Raw genomic sequence first — 26454 nt, 5'->3', positions numbered from 1 at the left:
CTGAAAGCACTCGTATTGAAGCAGTGAGTAATGTGTAAACACTCAGAGGTGGAAGTCCCTGCTGGGCTGAATAATGCAGATAGAGGCAAGTTCTTCCTGGGTTCTCTGACCCACTGGGTGTGGGAGGTGCAAGGCTGTTTCTCTTCCTCTCTGTATCTGAGGGCTGCATCATCCAGACCCTGGCTCTGTATCCCCTTGCTCCTTTTGTCCAGCTGTTCTTATGATTTCACTGTAAATAGGATTTTGTATTTTCTCTGAACATTGCTAATAAATTGTTGCAAAACTGTTCTTTTTGTTGCAAGGTCTCCTTACTGAAGGGCAGCTGATGGAAGGTCTGGTCACACAGCTAAGGTCTTGTCTCCTCTAAAACAGGAAGAATTAATAAGGCTACAGGATGATGTGACATAGCCTAAAGTTTTAATTAGGACTAGGCTGTCTGTCTGCTTATGACTAAGGAACTCATCCTACATAAAGCAAAAAAAAATGCTTGGTTCCAGTGTAGCATCATGTGGAATATTTGAACTGAGGGATACAGTGTTCCCTGGGGTGAAACTTCTGAGCTTTCTTAGACTTGGTTGCAAATAGCCACAGGATCCAAAAGTAAGTGGGGGGGAATGCATGTTGGAAGCAAGGTACCTTCTCAGAGGGGCATTCCCCACTGCCTTAGGAGAGGAACCTGAGGCACTAAGCTTTCCCAATTAATCTGACCTAAATTAATGCCTGCTTTGGGAGATGACTTGCATATATCTATATACATCAGCTGTGAAGGGCTGATTAGTCCAGGCTGCCAGATCTCTTAGAGAAATCCCAACTGCAGCATCTTGCAACAGATCCCTGCACCTTGGAAGGAGCCATGCCTAAAAGGCAGGTGGGAGATTTATTTCCAAAGAAGATTTGTTTCCTGCTGTGAGAACCCATTTGTGCGAAGGGTTGCAGAAATATGCTCCACGAACTTGTGAGATTTGGGATTTCAATGTTCACAATGGGTTGGTAGCACCTGAACCGTTGCGAAGCTGCTGTTGTGCTGCATCTTCTGAACCGTGTTATCAGTCACCCTTGCTGTGGCAAGAAAATATTTTGCATTGTGCTGCATTTGATAATTCATGTTCTGCTGTGGGACAGTGCTTCTGGAAGAGTAACTGAAGTGGGGTATTGCCACACAAACAGTGAGGTGGCTATTAGCAGTTGCATAAGAGGAGTAATTAGTTGCTCCTCACAGCTTATCCTGTAATTATTATAGGGAGAATAAAAGGCTGATCATTCAGTCAAATGTTGACACTTGACTTTTGAGGAACTGGGCAAAAATGCACATGGGTCAATGGAGGCTGCAAGTGTCATGGGACCACTCAGAGGTGGAATAGGGAGAGAGGCAGGAGGAGACCGGGTGATTTATCAAGCTGTTAAGGGATGTTGTAAAGGGAAAGAGATTGAGAGGTTTCCCATGTCTGCTGCAAGGGGGGGTAGGAATTTGGGGGCCCTTAATGCAGCTACAGGGATCCAGGTGAGACCTCTAAAGCCTTACTGACAGGATAGGGAGGCACTGAACTTTGCTCCTTGGTGAAGGGGCGAAATCATGATCTCTTGGGGTCTTTTAGCCAAACACAAACGTTTGGCCCTGAAGCCTTTGCCTGATGTTTCTGAGGTCCTGGCGCCCTCTGCTTTCCACGCTGTGGTAAAAAAACCCCAAAGCAACCTAATGTCACTGGAAGAAAATGAATTCCAGCTTCCCCTTATCAACTTTCTCCCAAAATCTTGCCTTCTCCCTGGCTCCTGTTTCAGCAGGGCCCGAAAAGCTTAAGAGAAACCCCCAAAAGCGGCCTAGCCGCGGCCTGTGCCCCCCCCCGGAGGGGGAAGTGGCACTGTCACCATGGCAACGCAGGGGGCAAAGGTGACGCCGGCTGTGGGGGGAAGCCGGGGCTGAGGGGGCTCCTTTGCCGCAGGGCTGCCCTGCCGCAGAAAGGGTATTTTAAAGCAAAATCTCTAATAATTCGTGTTTTTAACGATTTATCGCAAGCGGACCTGGAAAGTCATGGTGAGGGGGGCTCGGGCTGGCGCTGTCCCTTGTCCCCATCCCTCTCCCTGTCGCTGCCTCCCCCCCCCCCATGGCCGCGCAGCCCACTCCGCTACGCGCATGCGCCGACCCCCTCCCGGAACCTTTCTCCCTCGGAACGCGCCTCCTCGCGCCCTTTTCCCGCCCGGCGCGTGCGGCGAGGTAAGGGCAAAATGGCGGCGCCCATAAGTGAGGGGATTCCCGCCCTGGCGCCCGGCGCTGCCCCCTACGGCAACTTCCCCAATTACTCCCGCTTCCACCCGCCCGAGGGTCGCGTCAGCCTCTTGCCCGCGGGGCTCTTGCGGCGCCTGTTCCCCGCCGCGGCCCGCCCGCTGCTGGGGCTCGACGTGGGGTGCAATTCGGGGGTAAGAGGCCGCCGGCGTGGCGGGGGGGGGAGAGGTCGGGGAGCCGCAGAGCAACGGGCTGCGGGTGGGGAGAGACGCTGGGCTGGGGGCCGGGCGTGAGGCAGCCTGGGGTGATTAGAGGAGGTAGTGGGCCTGAGTGCTGGAGGTGGTGGGGAAGAGTGAGATTACTGGGGGAGACGGGCCTGGGCTGTGGGGCAGACTGGGAATACTGAAGAAAGGTAGTGGTTTGGGGTGTTGGGCAGGAATGGGACAGACTGGGAAGGCTGGGGGAGGCCCTGGCCTGGGACAGGGATGATCCTGTGTAATTGAGGCACAGGAGGGAGCTGGGCGCAACGTGAGACTGGTGGGGCCAGGAGACCCTATTTCCTGGAGAGCACCCTCTGCCTGTGTCCTCTGAGGGGTGGGCAATGGTGCGGTGGAGCTGGCTGTTGCTGAGCACTGCTGCGAGGTGGCTTAAGAAGCTGTGCTGGTCTGCGCAGGGCAGATCTTCTCTGTCCCCTTTCCTGCTGTGGCAAAAACCTGGAGCGTCCCAGGCTACTGAGTGCCGTTAGCACCAGAGAACTGCTGTAGGACTGCCCTAAAATGGCAGAACTGGACAAGTCGTGAAACTGGATACCCTCATCCGTTATGTGTTATGTCGTTTTATCCATCAGACAGGACTTAAAACTAAAATCCTGGTCATGTTTTTGAAGAACTAATGATAAGGCTGGTGAATCTGATAGAATTTCCCTTTTTTAAAATGTTGTTCTCTTTCTTTACTCTATTCTGCATTTTCCTGTGGCTTTTTCCTGGAGTGTAGCTTTGCTGTGTTATAATTCAGGGGCACCTGTGCATCTCTGATGCATGCTGGTACAATGTTTAATGTAAGCATGTTTAAAGGTTTTTTACATGAAAACTTTACCAATATATTAAATTAGAAATAATTGTGCATTGGGAATGAAGTTATTTTGTATTCTGGCTAAGGACATGAGTAGTGTTGCTTTCATGGTTTCTCTCCCCACCCCCATCCCCCCCTTCCGTCTGCCAGATGGCTTGAAACTCTACCTGAGGCATTATCTAAAGGACAATTCTAGATCTTGTTTCAGATGAACTTGTAAAACAGGTCAGGTAAAAATGTTCTCAGTCCAGTTCTTTTAAAATGCAGAGGCTTTTGCCACTAGAGGACACTATCTGCCTGTGCAGCCAAATGCTTCTTAAAAACATATGGGCTAGAGAATCGTACAGTTAGTTTTCCTTCTTGTCCTTCAGATTTTCATCAGATTTCTTGTAATGAAAGATTAATAACTTTTCATTTAGTGGAGCACTCTACAAAGGAAACTCAAAGAAAGCTCTATCTTGTACTATAGTCTAATGATGAGGGCATGTTTTTACTTTAGCAGTAGGATAAGCGCATGACTAAATTAGGCCTTATAAGTAGGTGTTAGTGCTGCTAGAGAACTCTGAGGCTCACCTAAAGGAACCAATGAATCTTCCACCTCGCCACTGAATGGGAATATTCAGCAAGGTAGTTATAACTAAGCCTAATCTTTTCCCATAGTTATTGCATCAAAACCCCACGTGCTGGGTGATACAGGTTTAGTTCCAAGCCCTGGCTGACTCTCTGGTAGTCAGGGCTACTGTGATGCTTTTTGCTGCAGAAAGGAAGATTATTAGGGAGCTTATCGTTCCAAGCCTCATCAACTCAAGAGAAGGCTCTGACTTGACGCTTGTACCTTGCTGCTGAGACTGGGATCCGATGTGCTTAGTGATGCCTTAACGAAGCAGCGCAGGCCCCATGAATCCCTGTTGTTTTCCTTTCTGCAGGAGCTAAGTGTGGCTCTGTACAGGCATCTGCTTGGCCTTCAGGAGAGCGAAGGCAGCCTGGATCAGCCTGCAGCTGGAAAGGATCTGAACCTTCTGTGCTGTGACATCGATCCTGTGTTGATTGAGAGGGCTCAGCAGTGCAGTCCCTTTCCTGCCTCCATATCCTTTGCCAAGCTGGACATCATGGACTCCAGTGCCAGGGAGCCGTTCCTGAGCTCCTACCTGAGCAGTTTTGGCCGCTCCGCCTTTGACATTGGCTTTTGCATGTCCGTGACCATGTGGATCCACCTGAACCATGGGGATAGCGGCCTGGTAGAGTTCTTGTCCTTCCTCTCCTCTCTGTGCAAGTACCTGCTGATTGAACCCCAGCCATGGAAGTGCTACAGAGCGGCTGCGCGCCGCCTGCGGAAACTGGGCAGAAACGACTTCGATCACTTCCGATCTCTTGCTATCAATGGGGACATGGTAGAGAGGATAACGGAGATCTTAACGAAGGACTGTGCCATGGAACTGGTGTGTTGCTTTGGTAGCACCAGCTGGGACAGAAGCCTCTTGCTTTTTAAATCAAAGGGATCAAATCACGAGGGCAGGGAGCCCTCAGGACAGGAACAGTGCTGTGATTGACAGAAATGACCTCTCACACTTATGACTTCTTAGGAAAGAAGGTGTGTGCTGGTTACAGAGTCAGAGCTAGGAATTGCTAAATGCCTGTCAGGATCATACCTTGACCTCCCAAGGGAATTTGGGGCAAGTCAAGTCTGTTTTTTTTGTTTTGTTTTTTATTCTGCAAAATGCAGTGACAGTTTTAATCTGCCTTGTGGGTTCTGAGATTTCCGTTCCTAGAAAGTGCTCTTGAAACAAAAGTTGCCAGAGATGTGCTCTCTATGCTTCTTGTTGTATTTTCTTGAAGCATCTTGTAGAGAAAACACATAACCTGACTTACCAGCCATGAGCAAATAATATGGATTAATGTAGAGGTTGTCTGTTTGGTCAGTGTTTTGGTCAGGCTGTGATCAGTACACCTTTGCTGTTGTCAGGTAAGGCTTGCATGGAGTATGCTTTGAAGGCTGATAATGGTGTGAACGTGTTTGTTTTCCTTTTTTTTGTGGAGTGACTTTTTATGATAGGATGTGTATTCATTTAAGTGTATAAAAAAAGGGAGAGCTCTTTGTAATAGTGTCCTTGAAATAAAAAATAATTTATTTTTACCATAAATACTTTGCTGTTTTTTAATTTTCTTGTTCACATTGCTTTCAGAACCTGAGCAGTCTCAGGTAACAGAGTTTATAATTTCTTTTACATTCACAGGCTTTAATGAGACTTTGGTAAGCTTAAAGCTTAAACTATGTTTGGCTATGGCTGAAGTTATTTGGTTTTTTTTTTTGGTGTTAGTAAAATCTGGGAGGGAAAAAAATGGAAAAAATCTGGCATCAAGAAAAATGTCTCAGTTTAATTTCATTTTACTTCCTTTAATGCCTCTAATGATTTTAGTTCATATATAGCTAGTGTTTCTGTTAGCTTTGATAATTAAGTAGGAGTCATGCTTCTACGGTATTGCCTAAACAGATTAAAAACCCTGCCTGAGTAAATTATGACACACAGAAATGGATAACCGATGACTCTTATGAATTTGTAGGTTCTGCCGTTTCCTTACTGTGAAGTGAGAGGGAAGCCTGGGTATGTGCCGTAAGCCTTGTGTCCTTAGCGGGAAGGTGCTGCAGAAACGGGGCAGAGGAGGCCGCGTCCTCCAGGAGGTGCTCTTGTCTAGCAGTTCTTGTGCTCAGGTGAGTCTGTGTGCAGAGGCATTTTAATTTTGGTCCTTACTGGGACTTCCTGGTTGTTCCGTGGTGATAGTAACAAGGAAAGCACCTTGCTTTCCTCCATAATGGGCTCAGCTCAAAGACTGAAGTGCAAATGCCCGGCGAGGCTGGCTAGGTACTTCTGCATGTGAAGCTGCTGGAATCTGTGAATGCACACGTGGACACGCACAAGCTTCTCGTGTTTGTTACAGAACTGTGTAGAGTCACAGAAAGGCTCTGAGGCTCTCTACCTAAATGCAACTTCCGCAGTGTTTGGCTACTTCCACTGGAAAATGTTTAGGACCCACCCTTGAGAGTAAGGAAAGCCTTTCTCTGAGAGTTCCTCTGCCTCCCCAGCTGCAAACAAATGCGTCTTCCCTGGTGATGATGGTGAATTTTGTTACTTTAAAGTCTGTGCTGATTTTACTATCGCTGTGGGAGGGAAAGGAAAACCAATTTGTCATGTATTTTCCAGAGGGCTCACCCAGGTGTCTGATTTCTCATTATTTATCACTTTGGTAACTAAGCACCCCATCTGACAGCCATTGTAATCTATGGATAAACTCTACTGACTCGGGTGTTGGCTCACCCAACGCTATGGCAGCTCAGCCTCCCTTTTCGTTCTGCTTAGCTGTTGTTTCCTACGTTGTGCGGCTGGTGGCACTGGAGTATCGTGGAACCTACAGCCCTGGCCCTTGGGAGATTTTGTTGCACTGTGTCAATATTTGTTGCTGTTTAATTTGAACTTTAAAATACTTAGAGAATGAAACTGCACTGCGTGCTGAGTGCTCACCTTAAAGGGGAGAACAGGTTTTCCCGCACTTTGTTTCACCGTGGGGGTTTACACACTTGCCCATGAAGAATTTTATGCGGATTTGCCAGAAGGGCTGACACCCCAAAGAATTACACTCAGACTCTCTGCACCCATCTGGAATGACTTTCCCCTTCACCAGAGAGGCCCTGTCTTACAATTCTTATGCTCTGGGTGATAAATCGGTGTTTCCCTGGGGATCCCTTTGGGATGCTTGTTGTTGAAAGATGGTGCATTTTCTTTTTTTTTTTCCCCCCTTGTGTGTGATCATGTACAGACCTGCAAACCAGCTCAGTGCATATGTAACAGTATGATGTTTTCTAACTTCTGTCAAGTCTGGGCTGTTAAGTTGCTAATATCAGTACGTCCCACTGTCTCTAAAATGGCTGAGCTCCAAAACTAGCCCTGTTTGACTTTGGCACAATGGTATGTTTTGTTTTGTTTTTCTGTTTCTCTTCCCTTGCTTATAGCCACAAATACAACTCAAAGTGATGTCAGTGCAAATCCCTGTGCAGTTGTTGGGACATCAGGTAGCTCAGAATGGATTCAATCCTTTAGCAGACAGGAGAAAAATCTCCCTTTTTCCTTTTCTTTTCAGCTTGTTGCCTCTGCTCTCCAGGAAGTTGTCGGGACATGAGAGACACAGAGGTGAGAGCCCAATTTCATGATGTAGCAGTAGAAGAAGCCCTGTGGATTTGAACTGCAGTGCTTATGTAAGGCTCTGGAGTATTTATTTTCTTTAATACTCTACTTTCTCTGTTTTGCAATGTGCTTAAAACATGTTCACGAATCTCTTGAAGGCAGGAGAGAAGGAAAGTAAAGGTGGGAGTTGGAACGAGCACTTCTGCTCTCTATTGCTCAGAGCTCTTTTCAAAATTGTGTGGTTGTTCTTCATCCAGCTGGGGAAATGGAGATGTCACTTGCTTGGTTGAGGTCCTGGGGGTGGTGACCCTTGTAGAGCTCAGAGAAGCTGAGTTAGGGGAAGGTGAAGCTGGTGCAGAGGCCTCTATGCTGAAAGTGCTGCTTGTTCATCTCCTCTGTCATCCGAGGATGGGGCAAGCCTGGCAGTGGTGGTAGCTGCTGCTAAACCAAGGGGGATATGACCTTGCCCTGGGTGTGTAGGGGGAGGGCTGTGCCCCCACTGCTCAGCTGGGAAACTGTGGCATCAGGCTGTGCTGCTAGGTAGGTTCCTTAGCCCTCCTGGCTCGCTCGTTATGTGCCATGTTATTTATGTGCCTGTGCATTGGGCGGTAGTTAAGAGAACATGCTGGCTCCTTCCTATCTTTGAAGCTCCAACCCCATGTTAAATTCAACCCTTGCACAAACCACACACAGGTGAACATTTCCAGGCAGACACAAAATGATGTGTCCCATTGTGATAGGACGGTCAAACTGCTGCCCTGTTCCACACCAGCAGCGAGCTAGGACCTCCCATGCAAGTGCCGTGCAGAGTTCCCAGGCTCTGTGGTCGGTGATTGTTGCTGGGCTCCATCAGACCTTGCCTCAGTCTTTCCATCTGTGAAATTAGCTCGATATCCACCCACCGCTGTGGTGATTTCTGATGTGGAATATTGGCTAGATGTCTGCACTGCACTTTTGAGAAAGAAAAATACTGACAAGCTGAGCTGCATCATCAGCTGTGAGCTGTACCATTGTTCATAATAATCATCTGCAGCCACTTTAGATATTAATTAGGTACCATACCTTCAAAGTGTTCTGACTAATTAAGTTTCATGCCACTGCTGTGTAGCAAGTCGCAGTTAATTATCCTCCTTGCTTAGATGGAAAAATCTAGGCCTAAGAGGTAAAAACATCTCATCCTGAGTAAGCCAGCATCAAAGCTGGGGCTGAGAACTCATAGGTTCCGGTTTTTGGTTGAGTCGTAAGGTTTTGAAGTTACTGCCAGCCTTTGTAGGAAGCAGAACTTAGGTGGAGACAAGGAGAGATGCTTTTGTTGAATTTTAAATCTTGCTTGTGCTAAGGGACAGTTTGTTGTCTCTTAAGTTGTTGTACTGAATGGGCATGAGGGATGCGTTGAGAGGGAAAAGGGAGTTTAGTACGTAAATATAGTGCAACAGCAACTATTGGTTTAACATTGACAGCTGCCAGATCAAATGACTGTTGTAAGCTCCTATCTCCGTGCTCTCTGCTTCGCTTCTTATGCACATATGTACTGGCCACCCTGCAAAGGCTGTTAATCCAGCATTTCTAGACGGTGAGAGAGCGCCCAATTCAATCTAGCTTTCCCCAGAATGTGTGATCGTCCCAGCAGTGGAGGAGTCAAGTTTAGGACCTGAGAGTTGACAGCAATGAGTCTGCTCCCATGAGCAGCTTCCTCAAGCTGGAAGCGCAGCAACTTGTCACTACAGGCTTGCATGGCAGAAGCTGCAGATTTTTGGATTTCCTTTGCTCAGCTGAGGGCAAGTTCCTTCTTGTTCTTCCTGGCACTTTGCTGCCTGTGAGTTAAAGGAGAAGTGAGAGGTGCCGACCCATGGAAATACAGGCGTCTGCTCCTGGCAGGGTGGAAACCAGAGAAAAGAACAGCCACAAACCAAACACGTATGATGCCTTTCCTCTACTAGACGAAAGTCAGTTCTGTTGCAAAGTTTAGAAACTGGCTCATCAGGTGAGCTGGTGGTGTAAGGAAATGGCTTCCTTCTGGTGGAGTTGAAGGAGCTTGGTGGGAAAAGCAACTGCAAATCCAAGATGTGAATCTGAGCTTTGCTCTGGACTTGTGCTGAAGGTCCTGTTTGGCTTTGTTATAAATGAGGAACACTTGGCAAGGGAGGTCAGAGGGGATCAGAAATGATTAGCTGTTCACTTCTTTGTGTCTTGTTGGTTATGAAAATGTCTATGGCTTAGATATGTACAAATAAGTTTGATACTTAGGCTAGAACAGACTCTTTGAGCCTCCAAGGTCTAGATGCAGTCTCTCTGGACCTAATGGAGAGGTTTTTAGATAGGTGGTATGCGGGAAGCTTGTCTTGCCTTTGGACTCTTTAGGCTTCAGGGTTTCAATTCAGGCACCTCAGTTTTCCATTAGGTTCACTTGTGTTAATGTGGGCAGAAGACTGAGTTTCCCACAGGCCTTTGCACACGTTCTTTGCAGTATTGTGGGAAGAAACCTTGCCACCAAACCTTGTATCATCTCAGGCTTGACTTTCTTGGACTTAATTCCGTGGGAGGGTCCTCCTTACCCTAGAGCTGGGTCACCTACTAGGTTTGGAGTCCAAAGGGGTCTAGAGATTGAAGAAGAAAGCTTGGGGTCATGACTTGGGTCAGGGTTATGCTTAAATATAACACTCTAAGAAGAACTGAAGGTGCTCAGGCCTAAAAGCTAGAGGAGAGGAGCAGCTGCTTTCCTTTTCCCTTTGCCTTTTGATCCAAGACCTTGGTTCTGGAATGGGAGTGCATGTCTTTCCTACCCCTGCCACTGACGGGCTGCAGAACTTCATGGAAAGCTGCTCCTTTCCTCAGACCTCTCAGACCTGTGATCTTACCCTCTTTACTTCACTGGGAAGAATGTCCTGACATCTGGTACACTAAGCTTTTTCAACTCTGTGAATAAGTAGTGCTGTGTAGACCCGATCTGTTATGACCAGACAACCTGAGTTCAATCCGCTATTGATCAGGCTTGCAAAATACATTTTTATCCTAACTTGCAACAAAAATGATCAATGCTGGGTTTTTCAGGGGACAGCTTGACTCTGGGCAGAGAGTTTTATTTTGAGTGATATGTTTTCAGAGCAGCAGAACCTTCTGAACTCTTTCGTTGTAGCGTAGGGTCATTGCTGTGAAGCAGGGAAGGTAAGGAGGGATCTTGCTCATGCTTGCGTAGCAGAATACAATTTAGATAGGTGCCTCTGTAAGCAATAATCTCCCTGCATCTAAGAGTCACATCTGGTGTGCCAAAGACTGGACGTGGCACTGCAGAGCCTGTGCCATATTTCCTGGTGCGGAGTGCTTCGTGATCTCAGAATAAATCATTCTGGTTTACTATTGCATTAGCAGTTTGTGGTTCCATGTGAGTGACAAGGATTTAGTTAGAGCTGAGCGTGAGGGTGGTGTCCCTTCTCGGCCTTCTTGGTTCCCCTCCGCCCCTGGGGTCAACCCAGAGACTCTGGAGTCTGCGAAACGTGTAGAAGCTGCTGAAATGCAGCTTTGTTATCCCAGCAGCTGAAATCCAGGGGCAATCATGCTGCAACAGGCCTGCCCTCCTGCGAGAGAACAAGCTGCAGGGTGACACATCAAAAGAGAAGGGCAGCTCTGCGGTGTTCTCTGCGGAGATCAAAAGGAAGTGTAAGCAGGGCGGCTCCTCTCCTGGCTGGCCCTTGGGACTGCTCAACTCTTTCTCTGTGTCCCTTTAATCTCAGTTACGTCCTAGAAGATCATTGTTTCGGGCATGTGAGATGGTGGTGGGAAAGGCCCATCTGTGAAGTGACTAGTGTGAGGGGGGGAAAAAAAAATCCTTGGTTGTATGCTTGTTTGGGAAGAATTCCCTGAAAGTGTATAGGGGGAGCAAAGGGTTTGACGTATCCTTCTAATGTAGCCAAAATCTTAATGGCCCACCTTGAACGACAGACATAACATGAGCGCAGAAGTGCCCAGGGAAGCTGGGTGTGAGCTGCCGTGCGTGGGGTCTGGGGCCGATGGCACGGAGGGCACCAGCTCCCCTCTGCAGCCCCTCCACCTTGGCGGTGCCCGGAGGGGAGGTCTGCTCCGTGAGGCTGCCACTGCGTTGCGCCGGGGATTAGGGCTAATTGCCGCCGGTGTGCGGAGGCAAGTGAATTAGCAGGGCAGTATTTGAAAGTTGTGAGGGCTTTTCAGGAATGCGTGTGGTGGCTATTAGACAAAGCTTTTGAATTTCCTGGGATTGATTTGCTGGAGTAACTGCTGCGTTCTCTGGTTGTTTGGACATTCCCAGACTGACCAGTGCTGACTCCTTTTGTCTGCGGTGGCTAAGTAGGGCAGATGCTGAATTGGTTGTTGTCCTCCAGCCCCTACAGCGGGGCCTGCAGTGCATTCCTTACTGACTCAGGTTTAGTTCTAACCCTCCATCTTAACTCTTACTTACACAGGTGTTGCTTGCTCTTTTCCTCAAAATATCAACAGTCGTTATTCAGGGCAAATGCCTGAGAACAGAATTGCTTTCTGTTTGTCCTAGATCCTTTCTGAGCCTGCTGTAGTTTAGTCTGAGCCTTCCGTTTGCTGTGGATGTTCACTCCTGTTCCATTTAAAACATGTGCTCTGTCTCTCCCCTCCGTCTACTGAGCACCAGTCCTCCAGCTGGCAGGACTGGTGTCATCTTATGGATGGGACAGTGATCGGAACAGGTCAACAGGCTACGTGCACAGGTAAAGGGACCCTGCGGGGAACAGCAGGGCAATTCAGCGCCATGGGCACCCTTGGCCTTAAGATTAGGGCAGTTGCATTGACCTGCGAAAGCACCTTTTCTGCTCTGCTTCTCAGCACTTTCTGTGGGACTTTCTAAAATGGTGTGGCTTCTTCTGTGACACCTTGTGCAGTGCTGAAGGCAGACTTTCCCTTCATGGAAAAGCAATGTGGGAGCAGAGGTGTGGAACCTGAGTGCATGGAAATGTATAATAAAGTATTCAGTCTCCACAGCGGAAAAGGTACTGCCCGCTATGGGTCAGCGAAAGGAAATGGAGACCTCACAGAGGTGGCAAGACTTGCAGTTGCTTTGAGGAGGGGAGAAGCAATAAGAGAGTAAATGCAGATGAGACTTTGGCATTGAATTAGATGTTCCTGGGCACCTCCTGGCCTTCGCGTTATGTGCTCTTTCCACCTGAGGACTGTGCTATTGCTGCTGAAAGCAGGAAGGCTGGTGCCTCCATCCCATCTGACCTTAAATAACATCCGTGCAGAATTAATTTTGGGGGATTCCCAGCCTAGGCTCTGTAAGGTTCAGGGACCATTTGCCTGAGCTGTGGGTTGAAGAATGGCAAGTAATGCAAAAGCAAAACGGGCCTGTGCTAGGCCTTTCTCCCCCCACAACAAGTTTCCCAGGTGACTATTTAGTGTCCCAGACACTGATCTTTGCCTTTGGGGGGGGTGGAGAGTGGAGAGCTTTTGCGCTTCTCCATGTTCTCTCTTGATCTGCATTTCTAGCTAGTGCTGTCACCAGCAAACTTGCTCTGCAGTTTGCCAAGGCTGCAGGTCCTGGCTGGTAGGTGTTCTCAGCCCTGTATGTATGTGTCTGTGTGGGTTTTTTTTGTTGTTGTTGTTTTTTTTTCTTTTTCCTTTTTCTCCTTCCCCAAAGACCAGCCTCAGCTGGTTCGTGTGAAGTGCTGACTTCAGGCATTGTGCAGAGCATGACTCGGAAGGGTAGAGGTTGGGGTAAAAGGGAGCAAAGTCTTTTAAAGAGTTGCAAACTGCAGGCTACAGTGGACAATATTGGTGGAGGTGGCCTGGTTCCCTTCCAGGTTTGAAAGGAAGAGTATTAAGGAATTGCTGAGAACTGGCATAACTGCAAGGCAGAAGAGTGCTTTATTAAGTGTTAAATGCTAATAAAGCCGCTAGTAAATCTGTTAATGTTGTGTATGTGCAGGTGTGTATGTAGGGACAGGGAGGAGAGAACATTCCTACTGGGAGCTACACGGAGGTTTACAGAGGGCCTAGTGTTCCCTGTAGGAGTAGGTTGGTGACAGTCACAATTGTCATCAACAGAGCAACGCACTGATGCAGAACCCAGTTCCCTTCAACTCTGCTCTGATTTCAGGGTGCAGGTGGGTCCGTTGAGTCTGTCAGCTGCTAGTGCAGCACCTTGTTTCATGTCATCTAAGGGCAGTCTTAAAGTCTTGGGCCACCAGATCTCCTGGATGTCATGGAGAGCAACTCATCCCGATTCCTCTCTCTGTGATGTGGCTGTCGCATAACAGAAATACAAATTTGGTTGTGTGTTAAGACAGGAGAATGTCCCCTTCTCCCCCATCGCGGGAACCGCTTTGCATATGTGCCAGCTCTGGGGCAGACACACCTGCACTGTGGTTTCATGATGGCAAAGCAGGGACCTGGGGGTGGGGGGTGAAGATGGCAGAAAGCAGGTTGGTCTGTACCCAAGGGGCTCTGGGAAAGGAAGGGGGCAGCTCTTGAATATATGCAGGGGTTGCAAACCTCTGGGCTGTGAGAGAGCACCCCCCCTACCACCACACACACACACTTCTCTCAGCTTGGCATTTGTTTGACAAGATGTCAGGGAAGGCGCTTGTCAGACAATTTGCTGATGTGGAGGCTTTGAAGCCTGAGAGATTTGCCTTCTGCGCAAAACCCGGCAGAAGTATGCTGGAGCCGTCTGCCCTGGTTACAAGCAGTTCCCTCCCCACGGCGATGGACGCTGCAAGATCAGAGCTCAGCAAATGCACAAAGGGAAGCGCCAGGCGGGGCTGCAGCCTGCTCCCCGCTGCAAACAATGCTGACAAAGGCCTCTGGGGCTGGGCGGACCAGCCTCCGAATTCTCCTTTCCCACTGAGGTGGAAAGAGAAGCCTGATATGGCTGTGTCTCCTGTGGTTCCCCAGCCCAAGGGCCGTCTGCCTGCCCAGATCACCCTCGTGGCTTCAGAGCAGGATTTGTATGGGCTGGAGGACACGAGCGTGTGTGCACGGGAGGTGGCTTCTCCCCTAGCATCACTTGGTGAATCCATCGCTGCTCTTCTAGGAGTACCCAAGTCGCTCCTGGCCTTTCTGACCCTCCTTGTCATGGCTCGTAGGGTGTAATTGGGCTCTCTACTAACTAACACAGTCCTGTGAGTTCAGGAGAGCTCCCACCAGTGTCTGAGAGCGCTGAAAGAAAGGTGCTGCTGAGTTGGGCTGTCTCAGATACCTTCACCAGGTGTTTTGTCAGTGCAGTGTTCAGGTTCCACTTGAGCTCAGGATTCAAAGACCTACTGAATTTTGCAGGTTTTTGGATTCAGTTGGAGGGGCTGGGCCAGTGCATTACAGGAATAAAGGCTAGTTTTGAAATGCAGATCCGCATCTGAGGCTGTATTTGAATTTCATCCCAGACTAAACAAATACGACTCTGCAAGGCTTCTTAGACGATAAATACTGAGAACAGGGGCAGTTGGACACATGGATTAGCAGTGTCTGTTCTGCTTTGCAAAAAGCAGCTGTTTGCTGTGAAAATGTAGAAAGATCTTCATTTCCTTACGGTGTAAGATTTAAACTGAAGAATAAGGGAATGCTCTCAGCCCTGGTTCTGACCTCGCCTGCAGCAAATATGGATCAAAGGCAATAGAGGGGCTAATATGAATTGGAGCTGAGCTACCTGAACAAGAGGAGGATCTGGTTTAGTAAAGTTACAGTGTACATGAGATTAAATTAACCTTTTGGGAATCTAACATGAAATTCATCTGGTTAAACTGTACAAATTCTGCATCTGGTACTGTTACCAAAAGGCTGATTTCGGTGACAGTGGGTGGGCTTTTTGGTGAGGGGGAATGGTTTTGTCCCCTCTGCTCTAGCAGCTGAAGGTGCAAAGGGTACTTGGTGCAGCCAACTGAAATTCATTCCAGGCTAATATGGGGCCTTTCTGCCTATCTTTCACCACCAAACCGGCAGCCAGAACCTGCCCCAAGGATTCCCCTTTCCTTGCTGCCAGGCTCGGTCTCTCCTCACATTTCCAGTCAAGTGATTTCTTGACTACCGTCGTGCTGCTGTGACCTCCCTTAGTGGGAGAGGAGGGAAAAAAGAAAAAGATTCTCTGAGCCAGACCCTCAGCCAGTGGAAATTGGGGCCTTCACTGAGCTGAATTTTGTGCAATTCCTTTTTTTTGGTTAGCTGACAGCTTGTCCTGTGGTCCTTGGGTTTGAAGATCTTGCTCGCCCGTGCAGACAAGTGGTGGGGTTCAGCGATGCTTCGACAAACACCCCTGTGCGTGAATATTTGCACATACTAACAGATGCAGGTGTAGCCTCAGATCCCACATTTGTGTGCACAGCTGTGCCTGGGCCTGGCGGTCAGGTATATTTACATTGGTCTGTGCAGCATTTGTTCTCTACAGTCTGTCTCTTAAACTCTAGAGTGCTGAAGAGAGAAGACCCCTATTGGGGCTGTACCCTCCTTCCCTTCCAGCCAGCAGCTGGTAGGCTGATTTTTTGCAATCTCTGATTCTGTAGTGGGAATCGGTGTTTCTGAAGCAGCTCTGCATGTCTTTCATGAACAGCGTTAGGCTGTCTGAATTTCCCTCTGCTTGATGTTATTGAGAAACAAAAACACATAGAGAGCATTAAAAGGTGAGCACAAAGGGAGCCGGGTGGGAGCTGTAAGTGATCCAAGACTCTATGTCAAAACATCCCCACCCCATTCCTTGCATGGCTGGGATGGTTTGCAGAAAGCTCAGGCTTCCCAATAAATCGCAGAGAAACAGGCACAAATGTAACTCTAAAAGGGGCCCAGTCCATTTCCAGTTAAATCCACAGGGAGCCTAGTCCCACTGCACCACTGTAGTCAGGGCTCAATGAAGTTTTGCTTATTACACTTGGGTTTAAGCTAGCAGGATCACCACAGTTTTCAGAGAAGGGACAGATGCCAGTGCCTGTTATGGCAGGATAAATTAGGAGTAAGGTGACAATGTGGTTCTGAGAACAGTCAGCCTGGAGTTGCTCTTAATTTGCCAGCTCTGCTGCTTGGGGATAGCAACATCCGAAGTACAGTTGCAGGCTGGTCCCAACAACTCTCTTGCTGTTTGCAGTACTGTTGTCCTGTTAGTGCTTTCAGGTACCTGTTTCAGGTACAAACCTGGGGCTAATCTTGTTCAGAGCTATTGGGATAGCAGGCTTTTAGAAGGCTCAGGAGGGACATGGGTCTTCATATGGCACCACCGCATCTTCCTGCCTTGTGCAGCTGGAAGACACAGATGGAGACGGATAGCCCAGCTGCTATGGGTTATTTTCCTTGCATGAGTGAAGAACGGGGTCTTCCCAGGTTGGGGTGGCATTGCGGTTGGAACAGATCAGCCCACTTTAGGAAGGGGAGGCTGAAATGCTGACCCTTCCCAGAACCAGGTGTTGAATAGAAGGTGCAGCATAGAGGTTATTTCTAGTTGTGGGCCAAGCTCTTCCCCAGAGCAGAGGGCTGAAGCTTTGCTGAAATCAAGGACTGGGTTATATAGTCAAACATATGTCCCTGAGTTGCTTTTTGCTCTACTTAAGGCCTCATCAAGGACTGAGAAGCTTCCAGGGTGTTGGACATTCCTGTTTCTGGGCATTTTATATTGAGATTCAGTCCTGCAAGCCACTGAATCCTACCCTAGTCCAGCTAGGGTCCCCCAGGACCTTGCAAAATCAAGGGCTTTTTTCTGGATCCTCTTGGCGTTGTTGCCCTACATAAGGTGTGTTGCATAATCTGTAGAGCACGCTCCAGAAACGTACGTGGGCGAATCCTCCAGGGAGAATTGAATTCAGTGCTCAGGTCAGAACATGTCCTATAGGTGTTTGCTGCCGTGAGTATGAGCTGGCTGTCCGGAAAGCTGCCAACGTAACGCAAATGCACGGGGTCTCTCTGGACAGAGTCAAATTGAACAGAGAGGGGCTGGGGTCCCTTCCAGCTTGGTGCATTTGAAACTAGATTGGAGAAAGTGCAGACGCGCGGAAGCTAAAGAGCAATCCATTTGTGAAATCAAAGGGCTTGTCCAATGCTAACTCGGGGTCTGATTCTTGAAAGAGGTAATCCTGTTGCATACTGCGAAGTTTCGGTTTTCCCCTGAGCAAGCCCAAAGCCAAATCAACGTCAGGGTTTTTTAGTGCCTTGTCATCCACTGCTTTAAAGGGAAAAACACAGTTAGGGCTTTTCCTTGTTGTCTGGTTTGTAAGTCTTCTGGAGTCCTATTTTTTTGAGTGTTTTCTGTTGTTGGTAGATTGGACCTTCGGTTTGAAACTAGAAAGAGAGCAGTTGTTCTTTTATGTTCCCCTGACCCCAAGAGCTGTGGCTTAAACCAGTCCTACCTAGTGGGAGAGTTGGCGTAGGGGTAAACTGGTGCAGTGTCATTGACTTCATTTATGTGGGTTTCTGCCTAATGAAGTGCTAAGGGAATAATGGTTTTACTGCTTGCTGAGGTCAGTGGGACCAGGCAGGTGTAAATGTAGAGCAGATCTGGAGCTATGGATCTGAACGGCTGTTATCTTGCTCCTTGTTTTATATTTGTACCCCTTGCAGAGTATACAAAATGCTCCAAGACAACACTCATCTCATGTCTGTTGTGGTGTCTTTTAGCCCTACTGCACGTACCTGCACGCAGGAGCTGACATTACTTTGGTTACATGCTGAGGCTCTGGGAGAGCTGGAAAAAAGCCCCAGATGTTTTATATTTGCTTTTTTGTTTAAGTCCGAACCTTTTCCTGCATGTATGTTGACTGGGGTAGCTCAAAGGGGCCCCAGTTTGCCAGGTGGCAGAGAGATTGCTGGCTATGGAAGATCTTGATGTTGCTGCAACATCGCCAGCGTGGGAAATGTTTGACGCAAAGGGTGTTTTGGGCACCCTTGGAGTTGGTGTCGGTGCAATAGAGAGGGGAAGGCTGGGCACACGGGCATGTTAGGGAGCTGGGAAACATGCGGACTGGGTTTGCTAGTGCTGGAAAACAGGCCCATTTCCCTGAGTAGAAGTCAGGACCCCAGTGGCACCAGACGCCCTTTGCATGACGAAGGTTGGATGCTGGGTGAGTCTGGAGGCCTCCTTCGGGCAGGGAGGGCTGCCTTGCCCCGGCGGGATCCCCTCGCGTTGCTAAAGGCAGCCTGCCCTGACCCTCTACCCGGCATCCCCAGCCCTCCACTCGCTTCCTGCGTCAGAGCCCCCGCCACCCGCCCCGCGGTGAGTCACGGCTGGGATTCCTCAGCTCTGAAGTGGTTCCTTCTCTTTTTTCTCCCCCCTCCTCCTCTGGCACTGTGCTGCTTTTTTTTTTTTTTTTTTTTTTTTTTTTTTTTTTCCTCCAAAAGCCTTGAATTGAAGGGTGTGTCTGAAATCTTGCAAACACACGCAGGCCCCAGCAGGAACAGGTAAGCGCCGTTCCCATTATGTTATGAATACCTGGCCGATTGCCACGGGGATCCTGCCAGGCTGAGCAGCCAATCTCAAGCACCCAGACCTGCTGAGCTTTGGGCTTTTGCTGCTCTCTCTAAGTCATTGCTTTGCGGAGATGGACAGTTTTAATCTCTTCTCAGCAACAGCCATGTTTTTGTGCTTGTTTGGCCTGCTGTGATATCCTGGTTCCCACGGTTTGCTCTTTCCCAAGGTGCCATGCTGGTAGGGGTGGAGAGTTGAGCAGGCAGCTCCAGCGGCCGGACTGCCCATCCTTGACTGTGACTCATCCCAGCCAAATTGCAATCTCAAATATTTTCTGCTACCCTGCCCTACGCACTGGGCACTGCCCCGGCTCGCCCAAGCCCCTCCATACATGTCAACTCAATCTGCTGCATCAGGTTTGGAGGCTGCCTGGCATACCTGTGCGTTGGAGAGATTGCTCACGCTGTGAAGGAGCATGGCTAGGCGGCCTGGGCCCGAACCATCTGCGTTTGCTGAGCGTGGATGTGTGCTGCGTGTTGGGCTCCTTCCACCTGCCTGAATGTGCCATGAGCACTTGAGGGTCCTTAGTGAAGATGCTATATATTAGGGATTTAAGTATCCATGCTTAAAGTTAGCAGAGAAGATGCAATAGCTGAGACTTCAGCATGGGCTAGCCAGTAGAGAACAAACTCTTCCTGAACCCCAGGCAGGAGCTCTGGTTGCTAATGCTTGCTAGGGCCTAGAGGAGCAGGTCTTTGCTGCTAGCAGTGCCTGCTAACCAGGTTAAGCCAAAAATGAAGGTCTGCAGTCCATGCCGCAATGAGGTGTCAGGTTCCACTGTTGAGAGGTGTCTCGGGCTCAGCTGCTGTCCGTGCAGAATGGAGACGATGGGGCTGAGGTTGTAAATGGTCTCTGGTAACCAGAGCTCAGCTCGGAGCATGTGAAACCTGCTGCAGCTCCTGATACAAACAGACCCTGATCTGAACTGCAGCATCTCAGTCCTGATCACTAGTAATTTGACATGACCCTCCTTCTCTGCTTCTTGTTTGCTCATCGAAATGGACACCAGCTCACACATGCCTGTCTTTGGCATCCTGACTGCAGTCTGGACAGTCTGACCTTTCCAAGCCTTGATGAACTTTCCAGTCTGGAAAGGGGAGCGTTGCCGTCTCTGCCGAGACCTGATAGAGGGTGGCATGTGCTTGGACTGCAGTCCCTGCGCTCCTCCTGCCAGGCAGGGACAGTCTTGTTCACGTCCCTGTCTATGCACAGAGCTGCTGCTCCTTCTGGAGCCCCTTTGCCCCTTGCCCAGGGCTCCCACTGCCGCTGGGTGATGCTGTTGCTCTGTAGCATGTATGTGTGTGTGTGCAGAGGGGAGAACAGGTCTGGAGGTGCTGGAAAATCAGCTGCACTGTCCTTTGGACTCATGCCATCCAAGGAACGAAGCCTTGGCTTTCCACGCGCTCTGCTCCCCACCCTTTTTGCCCCCCTGCTGGCGCTCTGCCCTCCTGGAGGGCTGTGCGGAGTTAAACCGGGGAAACATCAAATGGCCAACCCTATTGCCATTTTGTCTCAGGTGAGGCTTCCTTGGGGCCCACGGCGGCACTGTGGAAGCGTGGGTATTTGGGCTGGGTGGGGAGAGTGTTGAGGCAGCAGCTGGTGCTGTGCGTGTGCGAGTCCCTGGCATGCCTCGAGGCGGAGGCGTGGGACCTGTTGGCACTCCCACCCCGTAAGCCCGAGGGGAACGAGCTGACACAACTCTCCTGGAATCTCTCCTGCTCTAACCAGGATCATTGGCAGGCGGGTACCGAATCTTGGCAGCACAACAAGGGAACGCTGGTTTCTCCAAAATTCCTGGGCTCGTTTGGTCAGGGCGCTGGCATGCAGAGTCCTGGCAGAGTTGGCGCGTGCCTCGCTGTGGCACGGGGGCGGTGGGGCCTGGAAACAGGACTGCGGGGCTGGGGGTTGGCGGCTCAGGGTCTCTCCCGAGTCCATCCTGGCTGGCAGCAGCTTGGGCATGGAAAGGTGGTTTTTCTCCCTGACCTGGGAGGACCAAGCGATAGGCCAGCCTTGTCCTTCATGCCTCCCCTTGCCCTGGGCTGAGGCAGCGAGGGGCTGTGCTGGGACTGGGAATCACTGGCCTGGGAGGCTGCTGGCCCTGTCTCGCACTGGTTTTGGTAGCATTGGGAATCCTGACTGTGACAGGGTGATTGATGCAGGGAGCCCCCTCTCAGCTCCCCTGAGCCAAAGCCAGGCTGGGGACGTCTCAAAGCCGACCCCCCTGGGGAAGCTCCCTTAGCAAGTCTGTGCAGGCTCCTTTCTGCAGCCACTGCCTGGGGGGGGGGGGTAGAGACCCCAGGGCTGCCGTGAGCAAGCAGGGGGCAGGTGGAGATGGAAACTAAGCAACAGGAATGGCTGCGGGACGGAGGAAGGGGTTTATCACGTGGCTGGGATGGTGAATGACTGGAAAGAGTCGAAAGAAAGGTGAGGCCGTTGAGAGGAACGGCGGTGTGTTTGCAGCTCAGAGCCAAGCGGGGGGCTGCAGGTGGGGACTGTGCTGGGGGCTGCCCAGCTTTGCAGCAGTTACTCCCTGCTCAGCTCGGGTGCCCAGGGCATCTGAAGGGCTGCGTGGGAAGCAAAGACCCAACAGGGACGTTGTCCCTAGCAATGAATTTGTGCAGGGCAGAATTTCCCCTGGTTTTGTGCCAGGTGTTGAGTGGGATGAGCTGAGCCGGCTGTCCCCTCCCCTGCTGCAGGTAGAGCTCGGCACACCTGGCTGGGGAGGCAGGGTGTGGGCAGGGGAGGACGGGCCCTAGCAAACTGGGCAAGGCTCGGCAGTTCGCATTCCTCCCCGGATTGGCCACGGAGAGAGAAACCTGGCCTTATACGGTCAAAAAAACCAGTGCCGGCTGTTCCTCCTCCCTGTGAAGGGACGTGTGTGGATGGGCTGATGGGGTTGGGCATATTTTCCTCCACCCTTCCCTGCTCTCCCCTCCCTTTTCCAGGTGCCCTGGAGACAATTACAGCGTTTGCTTTGGAGCCAGCGTGGCTGATCTCTGGGCCTTGCAAAGAGGCCGGTTCCCCCAGTGAACGTGGCTGGTTTTGTGTGTGCCGAGAGCCATGGAGGTGGGCAGCGAAGGGTGCCCATGGTTTCGGCTGGAAATCTCTCCTAGCTCCGTGCCTGGGAAGACAGCGGCAGCCTCTGACATTACAAAGCGCTGCTGCCTGCCTGAGGGTTAAGCCTCCCTCCTGCTTTCTAAACTCCCTGCTCTGTCTGTCCTGGGCTGAAGTGTTTGGTTAGGAAAACTGATTTATGACACCCCCGACCCAACTTGATCCCACCTTAGATTGCAGACAAAGACAAGTCAGTGTCTTTCCTTGGGCTACATGGCGAGCAGGAAACACTGAGGCACGATTTTGTCTGAGATCATTTGGCAAAAAGGAATTCAATTCTCTTCTTTGCTCAAGACTGAGGGAGTTCTTCCCAGCAGCTGATTTCTTGGGGTGTGCTACTTTGATCCTTGGAAATGGCTGTCCTGGATGGCAGACTTGGGAGATAAGCCTAGAGGATCCATCCTTCTGTCTTGTGTCCTGTCTCTTGGAGTTATTCCAGACATCAGCTGAAACTGGGTGGAATAGATAAACCCCAGCTGTGGGCAAAATGGGGACTGGCAGATTAAACTGGGTTGGAAGAGGTTAGAGTGGACTTGGGCTATTTGAGGAAGAGTACAGTTGTACTCAGTGCGACTAGGTGCAGTGGAAAGTCTTTAGAGCTTTGGTCCATCTTGTCCCAGGAACATGCATCCACCTCATTTCCCATGCATTTAGCAACATGGGATGTGTAGAGGGATTTGTCCTGCTCTGATGCAGAGTGTGAATTTGGCTTGGCCCAGATTTCCCCAGTCTAAATTTACTTGTCTCCGTGAGCCTAGCTATTCAGGTGCCCTAGGCAGGACTAGGATTTAGGCTGCCTGTGTTGAGACCAGGCCCTTGGCCTGTTTAAATGGGAACTTTTAACAAGGTGTCTCTGTGCAGGCCAGAAAGGGTCCTTGGCCTTGCTCAGGCTTGGGCTGGCAGCCCAAACGTCAGCCAGAGCTTTCAGTGTTAAATTAGTCACCCAAGCCTCTGCCAAACGCCAAGGAGGGGAAAGTAACTGGTTCATTCACTGGACTGGTGGGATCTGATTGAGGGAGATATTTCTCACTGTTGGTAACTCTGCTGGGAACCAACTTACCTTCCCCAAGCAGATCCCCGAACTGATTTGAAGTGTGTGTGGGCAATGAAGGAAAGGTGTGTGTGTGTGTGTGTGTGTGTGTGCATGAAGTGCATTGGGGCCTGCTAGGCTGAGCTACAGGCACACTTTCTCACCAGGACAGGAGTTCTTGGTGGGCATGGATCATGCTTTGGGTTTGGGCAAACCTCTGTGGCTCCGTTTTTCTTTGTAGCTACTGCTATGCCCTTGTGAAGTGTTCTGGGGGAGTCCTTGACCATACTTTGGGGTACATTTTTCACTGCCTGGGAGCTGTTTTCCCTTCCTCCTGGGAGGCTGGGCTTGCTGCAATGGAGAGGGTTGCTGGGTCGGGATGGCTTACGGGCTCCAGGGCGTTGAGGCCTCCGAGCCTCCTCTTTTGAAGTGTTTGCAGTGGTGTCACCTGCCCAGGAGAGGGAGCCTGGAGCTCACACTTGGGTGCTCTGCACCTGGGGAGGCAGCGGCCAGGAATGCAGAGCTGCTTAGATGTGGTCTGGGGCGCAGACTCTCCTTGCTTGGAAAACAGGAGAGGAGCCCTGCCATTTCCCTCTGTCTGCTCCGGCATGTCTTCTGGACTCGGGCCCAGGTGCTGTTGTGCAGACGTGAATATTTCCCTGACGATCTTCCCTGACAGTGTCTGCCCCATCTAGATCGGTTCTGCCCCCCTGCTTTCAGTGCCACAGTTTTATCTGTCCCTGGGTTTTGCCCTTGGGCCTTGTCTAGCAACTGAGCCAGGTCCTGGACATCTGATATCTCCTTTCCCCATGCTGGGGCAGATGCTCTGATCTTTGTCTCCAGCTGGGATTTGAGATCATCTTTGGGAAGTCTCTTGCAATTGAAACTGATGTGGCTTTAGCTGGAGACAGCTGTGCTTTGGATTGCACAGATGCAGCTTGCCAGATAACGTGGACAAACTTGCTTCCCCCACCCCACAAACCCCTTTAGTAGCAGCTTTCCTCACTAGCCTCTTGGCCTTGGGCTCTGTGCTGGCTCAGCATCCCTGCCCTTGTAGGACTGTCCCCTATCACCCTAAAGGGGTTTCTGAGATCCTGAGTTGATGATATGACCTGGTATTTCTACAAGACTTGAAGTGGGGTGATAAGGAAAAGAGATACAGAACTTCCCCAGCAAATCTTTGCAGCTGGGTTTAGAGCTGACTGTTCGAGTGGTGTAAAAGTACAGGAATTAGCCGCAAGGAAGGGACTGGTCCTTCAGGTGAATTCAGTGCTTAAGGGGTAGTATCGTGGAGGGGGGAGGACTGCTACACAGGCAGGGATGGGTGTCAAAGTCCTGGGCCTATCTTGGGCCATCAACAGAGTGCAGGAATTTTTCTGGTGCATAAAATCAGCCCCCCTGGTATGATGTGGGTTAATATCACTTTCCACTTGTTGATGGGGGAACTGAGGCACAGAGCAATGAAGTGACCGAGACAGTGGAAGAAAGGGTGAGTCAGGTTGTCCTAACAGCAGACCCTTCTCCCCTTTGTCCTAAGATAGCAGACTGGGCCCAGGAGTCCGGCTTCCCCGTCCCCCTGCTCTGCCCTTGGGACTCGCTCCCAGTCCCCTGGGCTGTGGGTGCTCACAAGCAGCAAAAAGTATATGGGAGGGAGGGAAACCAGCTAGAAACACTCTCCTCTTGCAGGACTGGGCTGCTGCTGAGCCCCTGCCCTACCTAGCCAGGCTGTGAGCACATGTCTCTGACTGCTCCAACCTCCTGTTCCCCCCGGATGGATGTTCAGGGCACCCGAGCCCTCCCTTCCCATTCAGGTTTCAGTCTGGGAGACACTAGCTCTGTGTCTCTCCTCTTCCCCCCCTTCTTTGCAGTGCCTCGGCCCCACCCTGCCTTGCAAGGGCGCCGGGCTGCTCGGAGCAGTCATTCCTCTTCTGGGCTTTGCGCACCGTTCTCGCAAAGCCTCGCACAAACCCGGCGTTGTTCCTTCCTCTGAAAGGCTTTTGTCCAAGGGCCCTGCTGGGTCCTGCCTCCAGGGGAAGCTCTGCGCTAAAGCGCTGTCTCCTCCTGAGATGGGAAGGGCACGTGTGCCTGGGAGCTCACTCATGGCTACCCCGTGTCCCATTCCTACCAGTGTGAGAAACCAAGAGCCTCGGGCTGCTCAGCCAGCAGACCTGATAGCTGGGAGCTCTTTCTGCTGGCCTGCATCCATTTCCCCTCTCCTGCCCCAGTACTCCTCAGGCTGGCCCCACAAGTGCAGTGGCCCTCTGAGGTGGGCAGCAAAGGGCAGAGCAGAGATGCTCTCCTTCCCAGATCCTCTAGATCTAGCCCAGACCCCAAGAGAGCAAAGGGCTTCACCCGCCACACTGAGCAAAAGTTTCCCACCATACACCTTGGGCAATGTTTTGAACCAGGTTTGAGCACCTCTGGGGTCCTTGTGCATTTTGGATCTCCCAGGTAGGTTTCTCGTAAAAGGGTGTTTCTGAGCAAGGAGGAACACGAAGCGCTAAGAGAACCCTGTGCTCTGAAAGGGGCACCTCTGAAACGAGGGGCTGCCTCAGGTGCCCAGAAGTCCCCCTCTGTGGAGGTGTAGGTGTAGTTTAGCAGGGCGGAAGCTTTGTGTAGGCATGTGGGTCCTGTAATAACACTTCATCTCCTGAAATGTGCCTGAGTTGCTCTGTGATTCAACATCGTGTGGGAGTCTAGTGGCAGGACAGTGGCGCTCTCCCCTAAAGCCTTGGCTGCTGGCTCCACCTCTGTCCTACCAGCCTTGCGTAGCTGTCTCCGGGGATCTGGATCAAGCAAAGTGCCTGAGAAGAAATTTCAGCTTCATTTGGCTGCCAGAGAATAGCCAGAGTCCTCAGCTGAGGCCTGCTAGCAACTGGGGAAAGAATTGCTGTTTCAGGCGGGCTGTGGTAAGAGATTTGGAGAAAACCAACAATACTCTGCTTTCTGTGCATCTCAATGCTTTATTATAACGGCCATAACACTGGAGAGCTGGTGTGCTGGTTACATAGATGCTACAGTAATTGGCTATTCTACAGAAACATGGAAATACTGTGATGCGCTCAACAGAAATATGCCAAGAGACTATTAACAGCTCCTCATACATGCAGATCTGTGAAGGTTTGTATGGCAGCGGCTGAGGTCAGAGCCTGGCCTCAAAGAGAAATACTGCAGTGCACTGTTTATGTTAGTATGTGCAAGAGAGACACAGTAATGCCTCTACTGAGGCCAGAACTGCAGCTGGCATCTACAGAGCTGGCTCTAGTGCCTTTGGTGCAACGTTGCTGATTTACGTTGGCTGGGCTTAGCCAGGTAAGCGAAGAGCTGCTATGTAAGTTCAATAAATACAAGTTCTGCTTATTGTAGTTAAATGGGAACCAGTGAATATCCCAGTTCACATAGGACA

The 26454-nt window shown here is 50.4% G+C and overlaps 1 protein-coding gene across 2 annotated transcripts; it reads left to right on the top strand.

Annotated features, from left to right (window-relative positions):
* Positions 1–2211: 2211 nt before the first annotated feature.
* On the top strand, positions 2212–5940 carry BCDIN3D (BCDIN3 domain containing RNA methyltransferase). Of its 2 annotated transcripts, XM_026078219.1 has the most exons (3): positions 2212–2415; positions 4219–4883; positions 5855–5940. In XM_026078219.1, exons 1-2 carry the CDS (start codon positions 2224–2226, stop codon positions 4840–4842), a joined length of 816 nt encoding a protein of 271 aa, XP_025934004.1. In that variant the 5' UTR covers positions 2212–2223; the 3' UTR covers positions 4843–4883; positions 5855–5940. The 2 variants fall into 2 exon arrangements, with proteins under 2 accessions (XP_025934004.1, XP_025934005.1); XM_026078220.1 differs by lacking the exon at positions 5855–5940 and having other exon boundaries at positions 4219–5421.
* Positions 5941–26454: the final 20514 nt, after the last annotated feature.

The sequence above is a fragment of the Apteryx rowi genome, unplaced genomic scaffold (assembly GCF_003343035.1).
Source record: "Apteryx rowi isolate R43461 unplaced genomic scaffold, aptRow1 scaffold_475, whole genome shotgun sequence".
Taxonomy (NCBI): domain Eukaryota; kingdom Metazoa; phylum Chordata; class Aves; order Apterygiformes; family Apterygidae; genus Apteryx; species Apteryx rowi.
Note: the sequence above shows the minus strand (reverse complement) of the source record. Positions and strands in the feature narration are given on the sequence as shown.